We start from the raw sequence: 6000 nt of genomic DNA on the forward strand, positions 1-6000 counted from the left end.
ACACCGCCGACATCGCAGTCGTGCCAGAACTCTCTTCGACTTCTCGCATCCGATTGTCGGGGACACAACGCTGCCGGTCATCACACGTATGCCTTCACCTGTTTATATCTTCGAACTTTCTCCTCCGTCGTTCTATTCCTGTTAGTTTGTGTAGTTTGTAATAGTTCTCTCTCGTAAGCTGGTTGATTGTTTTGGTTTTATATATTTTTAGTTGTATCAAGTGTTGATGTATTTTGTTAGTTGTATTGAAGTGTTGTATTAGATCCCGTGTGCTGCAATATCATTACAGTAAAGTTGTTTTGTTTTCTCACGTCTCTGATCTCTTCACTGTCTCTGCTTGCGTACGGAACGAACCAACCTGCTGTCATTCCCGTCGCCGACTTCGCGCTGGCGACGCTAGAGTGGCAGCTTGTAACAGTCTTGTGATAGCCTAGATGAGTGGCGGTAGGATCATCATGAAAGTCTTCCAGAACTTCATGTTGCAGAGAACTTGGGATGACGGGTACCCACTTGTTGCCATCGATGTGGTAAATGTAGCGGTATAAAGCACAGCCGACAAGCTTAAATTGTTTAACTTGTCGACAGAGTCTAGCATTTGGAGGACTAGTAGAGCCGGTCAAGCGGTCAACAATGGTGCGGAAGTACGGGTCGACACGTTGTTGGAAAACAAGGACGAATAGGGTGCCAGGTGATGAACTTAGGGCTGCTTTGGAGAGGCGCTATCGTTTTGGAGTATCGATGGTGAGTGGCCTCTGCTGGGCAAAGGACAGCACGATAGAGCATCAGCATCTTGATGCTTCTTCCCAGATCTGTATGCGACATCAAATTCATACTCCTGCAAGCGAAGTGCCCAGCGACCGAAGCGACCCGATAAGTTTTTCAGCGATGAAAGCCAGCATAGAACGTTAGGGTCTGTAACGACGGTAAAATGACGGCCGTGAAGACATGGTAGGAATCTTTGCACTGCCCAAACAACAGCAAGGCACTCCTGCTCGGTGATAGTGTAGTTCTTTTCTGCAGTGGTAAGAACACGACTTGCGTAAGCAACGACGCGTTCGCATGAGTTTTTGTCACGCTGCAAGAGTACCGCACCTAGACCATGACTACTTACGTCGGTGTGAAGGATGGTGGGTGCGGTTGAATCGAAGTGGCACAGTAACGGATCAGACGTGAGGGCTTGCTTCAATGCCGTGAAAGCTCTTTCGCAGTCTTTGGACCAAGCGAAGGGGACGTTCTTTGCGAGGAGTTGATCGAGCGGAGATGCAAGTTTCATGAAGCCACGTATGAAGTGCCGGAAGTAAGAAGATGAGCCAAGAAAGCTGCGTAGGTCCTTTTGACGTAGCGGACGAGGAAAATTGAGGACGGCGACAAGCTTCTCGAGGTCTGGCCGAATTTCTTCTTTGCTGACGAGGTGGCCGAGAACCTTGATTGTCTTGCTAGCAAAGGTACATTTCTTGGTGTTAAGCTGTTGACCGGCTTTTGCAAGGCTTGTGAGGACTGCGTCAAGACTTTGTAGATGCTGCGAGAACGTGGATAAAAACACTACTATGTCATCGAGACGGCACAGACACGTTTTCTATTTCAACAACGCAATACGCCGTCTATCATGCGTTCGAAGGCAGCGGGCGCATTACAGAGTCCAAAAGGCATCACATTAAACTCGTACAACCTATGTGGCGTTGAAAAGGCGGTCTTCTCTTTATCAGACCCCGACATTGGTATCTGCCAGTAGCCTGACCTAAGGTCGAGGCTAAAAAAATACTCTGCGCTCTGTAATGAACCCAGTGCATTGTCGATCCGAGGGAGAAGATAAACATCCTTGCGCGTTATTTTGTTTAGCGCACGGTAATCGACGCAGAAACACACTGTCCCATCTTTTTTTTAAACGAGAACAACTGGGGATGACCAGGGACTCAAGGACGTATGATGTTGCGTCGTAGCACGTCTCAGATGTCTTCCTCGGTGATCTTGCGTTCTACCTGAGACACGCGATATGGACGCCGATGTACAATACAAGAGCCATCAGTATGGATGCTGTGAGTAGCGGTGGTAGTCATGCTGAGGGCGGGTGAGTTCACGTCAAATAGAGAACAGTGTCTATTGAACAGGGCGAGCAAATCTTCAGTTTGATCAGGTGTTAAGTCCGTGCTTATGGTTGCCGACACAGGTGAGGAAGAGGCATTGAACGGCAGTGATTGTGACTTTGGGACATCGTTGTGGTTGTTGTTCAGAAAAGTAACAATTACAACAGGTTCACTGTCGACCGCGCAAGATACTGTTGAACCGCAGGAGAGCAGTACACACTCGGGCGTTTGATTTATGGTGGTTAGGTAGGTAGACCCATTGAAGAAGCGAATAAGCCCTGGTGTGATCACAATGCCCCTACATAGGGTATGGCCATAAGGGAGAATTAGTACGTCACCATCCACAATGTCTGTGCAATTAAATTAACACTTATAATTTTTTCGATGTATGGCCGAAGTACATAATTTGACGTGGTGACAAGGGGGATGCGTCCATCGTGCTCAAGCGAAGAAAAGTCAATGGCATTTCGATGCAGAAGGCTCTGATGACAAGATATGAAAGCGGACGCAGAAGACGAGAAATCCCACCCTAGAATGAGAACGTGGGTGCACTCGCGAAATACCGCGAAAACGATGTGATTTCTATGCAGACACGAACGGTACACTGTGCAAGTGGACAAATGAGAGCGTCGGTCGCTGCACGGAGAGGTGGGCCGCTATAAGGCGAGGTGACTTTTCGAAGGCGGGAACGAAAATCAGCACGGATAATCGAAACGGCAGCGCCAGTGTCTACAAGAGCCTCAATGAGTACACCTTCTACAAACACTACTATCAAATTCGATGGTCGCTCTGGAGGAATTGTTAGCTGTCCAGCGGATGCAGTTTCCCCCTCCTAAATCTGCATTGAGGAGTTTTCTGTGTGGGCATTCGTTGAATGAGAATGGGAGGCGGGCCGCAGAGGTGACACTGAACGGCGACCTGCGGCGAGACGTACGGGAATTCCCTGGCATGTCAGTATGGTAGGTAGAAGACGATGAACGGTAATAGGACGAGCGGGAGGGTGGTCGTGGGTAGTTCATGGTCGGACGGAAGCTTCGATGTTCTCCAGGAGCGTAGCCGCGTTGCTCGTCTTGTTGGCGCCTTCGACAAAACCGAGCAATATGTCCTCGATAGCCGCAGTAGTAACAGATTGGCCGAGGTGGGCGTTGAGGTGCGTAGTAAGGCGGTGCACGCACTGGTGGTGACAAGCAAGCCACTGGCGTATGGTCTGCTGGTGTAGGCACAGAAATGGTGAGTGTGGCAGAGAGACGCGGCAACTTCGGCGTATGTGGGCGTCTGGCGCATGCAGAGACCATTGGAACATGTCGGACGCGATGCGGACGCGATCTTTTGTTTAATCAGGTCTCGCAAGCTATCTTTTGCAGAAGGAAGAGTAACTTTCGCAGCGCAGGAGGAGCAGCGCCCGTGAAGCTCTCCACAAACAATGTCGCGAATAAGCTCACGCAAATCGAGGGGTGCAGGCAAACGAATGTCGGTGGCATCGTAGCAGAGGCGAAGAGACTGAAGCTCGTCAAGTCGCTGAAAAATGGTTATCACATGCTGGGTGGTGGCAGGATTTTGCGGGGCGAGGGTGTTAAAGGCGACGGTGTCAATGCCTTTAATAATGTGGCGTATTTGGTGGTTCTGAGACATGACGGTGTTAACACGCTTGCACAGTGCAAGGACATCCTCAATATAAGAGGTGTAAGATTCACCCGGCAGCTGCGTGTGTTCAGCGAGTTTCTTCTTTGCTGCCTCAGTGCGAAGTGTAGGGGCACCAAAAATTTAACGAAGTTGCAGCTCGGAGGTGTCCCAGTCGGGAAGATCCGGGTGGTGGCTCCAGAATCAAGTTTTGGCAACATCGGACAAGTAAAATGGGACGCTGCGCAACTTCTGTGGATTGTCCCACCTGTTCAAATTGCTGACGAGGTCGTAGTTCTTGATACAGTATTCTACATTATCGCCTCGGAGACCAGAAAACACAGGTGGATCATGCAGGCGAATGTTGTTGGGCGGAGCGGGTGGCGGTTGTTGCAGTAGGACGGCGACGTTGGATGGGCCAGGGTTTTTTTGGGCCGCCATGGCAGGGGGTTGTATGGGACGACCCGAGCGGAGCTCCAGCGAGAACGGGCGAGAGGACTTGGGGGGAACGAAAAGTACCGTCCACGACTTGTAAGGAACCGGTTTATTCAGCCAGGCTCAAGCTAAATCACTTTAGTGATGATATTTACAGATGATGAAGATGTACAGGTGATGATGATAATTAAAGAGAATGAAAAGTATTTCGCTTGTCGCGCTCACAATAAGTTCTTTTTTTCAAGGGCCAAGGCTGGGGGTGGGTTCATTATGCAAGTGAGTTCATTATGCAATGAAAGCAATATTATGCTTGGTATTCTTCAGCTCTTCGACCCCTGTTAATGCTTTTAGCATGCAGCAAACAATCAATGTTTTGTGCCTAACCTTCGTTGTTGAGGCAAAAACTTGCGTACTTCATCATCATGTGCCACACGAGCAGCTTTTTCAATTAGTGCATACTTCTATGTAACTGATGGCATGCTCTTCTATATGCATAAATCGACTTCACTAGCTAACACCCTGTTTAGCAGTTAGTTCAGACTTGGCGCATGATTACGTGCCTTCATGGACTAGTACTCAAAGCACGGACTATAAATGCGCTTCATAAATACCAACAGTGGTTTAAGTCATCTCTAGTACAAGATATAGTGTGTTATGTCCTCATATTCGATAGTGATACACAATACTGTTGTTTTAGTGTCTGGTAAATCTGTTGTTTGAGTGGAATTGGCAGAGAATGACCTGTGGTCGTGATTAACTTGAGTGAACGAAGTGGTCACAGTACCCGGCTTAATAGTGCAGGGTGCTCCACTGAATTTGTGCACTTAATGCACATTTTGGGAGAAGCCGAACATTCTTATTAAACTCAAAAGAGCCATTGTCTATTTTTAGCCAACAGTGTTGTGTACACTGACCAGCTTTTTGGTGTAACACGGCTTGTGTGTTCTCGGCGGGTGCAGCTCATCTTCATGGACCAGCTGGAAGACGTGTGCTCGGACTACGTCCAGGTTAAAGGGGAGCAGTGCATAGTGCTCAAGATGAAGGGTGACACCAAGGTGGTGCTGACCAACCCCGACGAGATCGGCCTCAAGGAATGGCTCCTGTCGCTCCGGTCCACCCTAAAGGACTCCCAAGAGCTGCTGGCTTCCATGGCCAAGAAAGCCGGCAAGATCTACGGCACCACCGACAACCGCAACAACCTGCTGGGCTCCACCCCGAGCGGTGCGGCCACCCCGCCTGCGCGCAACGGCAACTGAGAAGCGCCGGACTGCTCGGCACTCCCCGTCTTCTCTCCCTCGTGATCCTCAACGCGGGCACGAGTGGCGCGACTCCGTCACGCCAGGCGTGGTTGGGCCGGCGATACTTGCACGGGCATGGGTACGGCAGGACGTCGCAGTTGCTGGATGGTGCTCCGGGTCGTCCGCTGCTCGTGAAGCAGCGGGTGGTGCATCGTCGTGCGCTGCCACTGACGAGGCAACGCAGCTCTCCGCGATCAGCGCGTACCGGTGTCGCCCGCCACTGACGACACCGACGACCCTCGTGTAAAAAAAAAAACATGCTGCCGATTCTGACGGGAAGCCTCCACGTTTTTACCGGCTACTGCCGCGGTTGTAATGTGCTTGCAAACGGGCCATTGCTGGACAGTTGTGTTTAAGGAGATACGTCATTTTCTTCCCCTGCCATCCGCCATAGGGAGGCTGTGACTGCATTTTAAGGACCAATCGGGGGGGCGAAGTAAGGGCTGGGGTGAATTACGAGACTGTTGTTGTAACGTGTCCTTTTTTTAACTTATTAATGTGGCAAACACGGGTGGCAAGAGAAGGTCACAGAACCCAGGGCCTCGAGTTGGGTGCTCGAGCGG

At 50.2% G+C, this 6000-nt stretch overlaps 1 protein-coding gene across 2 annotated transcripts in view; it reads left to right on the forward strand.

Annotated features, from left to right (window-relative positions):
• Positions 1-5710, forward strand: part of Gprk1 (G protein-coupled receptor kinase 1) — a 134574-nt gene extending 128864 nt beyond the window's left edge. For both annotated transcript variants that reach the window (XM_037422900.2, XM_075890111.1), the window contains one exon: positions 5099-5710. In XM_037422900.2, coding sequence (XP_037278797.1) covers positions 5099-5395 — 297 coding nt within the window. In that variant the 3' untranslated portion in view covers positions 5396-5710. The remainder of the gene's footprint in view (positions 1-5098) is intronic.
• Positions 5711-6000: the final 290 nt, after the last annotated feature.

This window comes from Rhipicephalus microplus, chromosome 3, assembly GCF_043290135.1.
Source record: "Rhipicephalus microplus isolate Deutch F79 chromosome 3, USDA_Rmic, whole genome shotgun sequence".
NCBI lineage: Eukaryota > Metazoa > Arthropoda > Arachnida > Ixodida > Ixodidae > Rhipicephalus > Rhipicephalus microplus.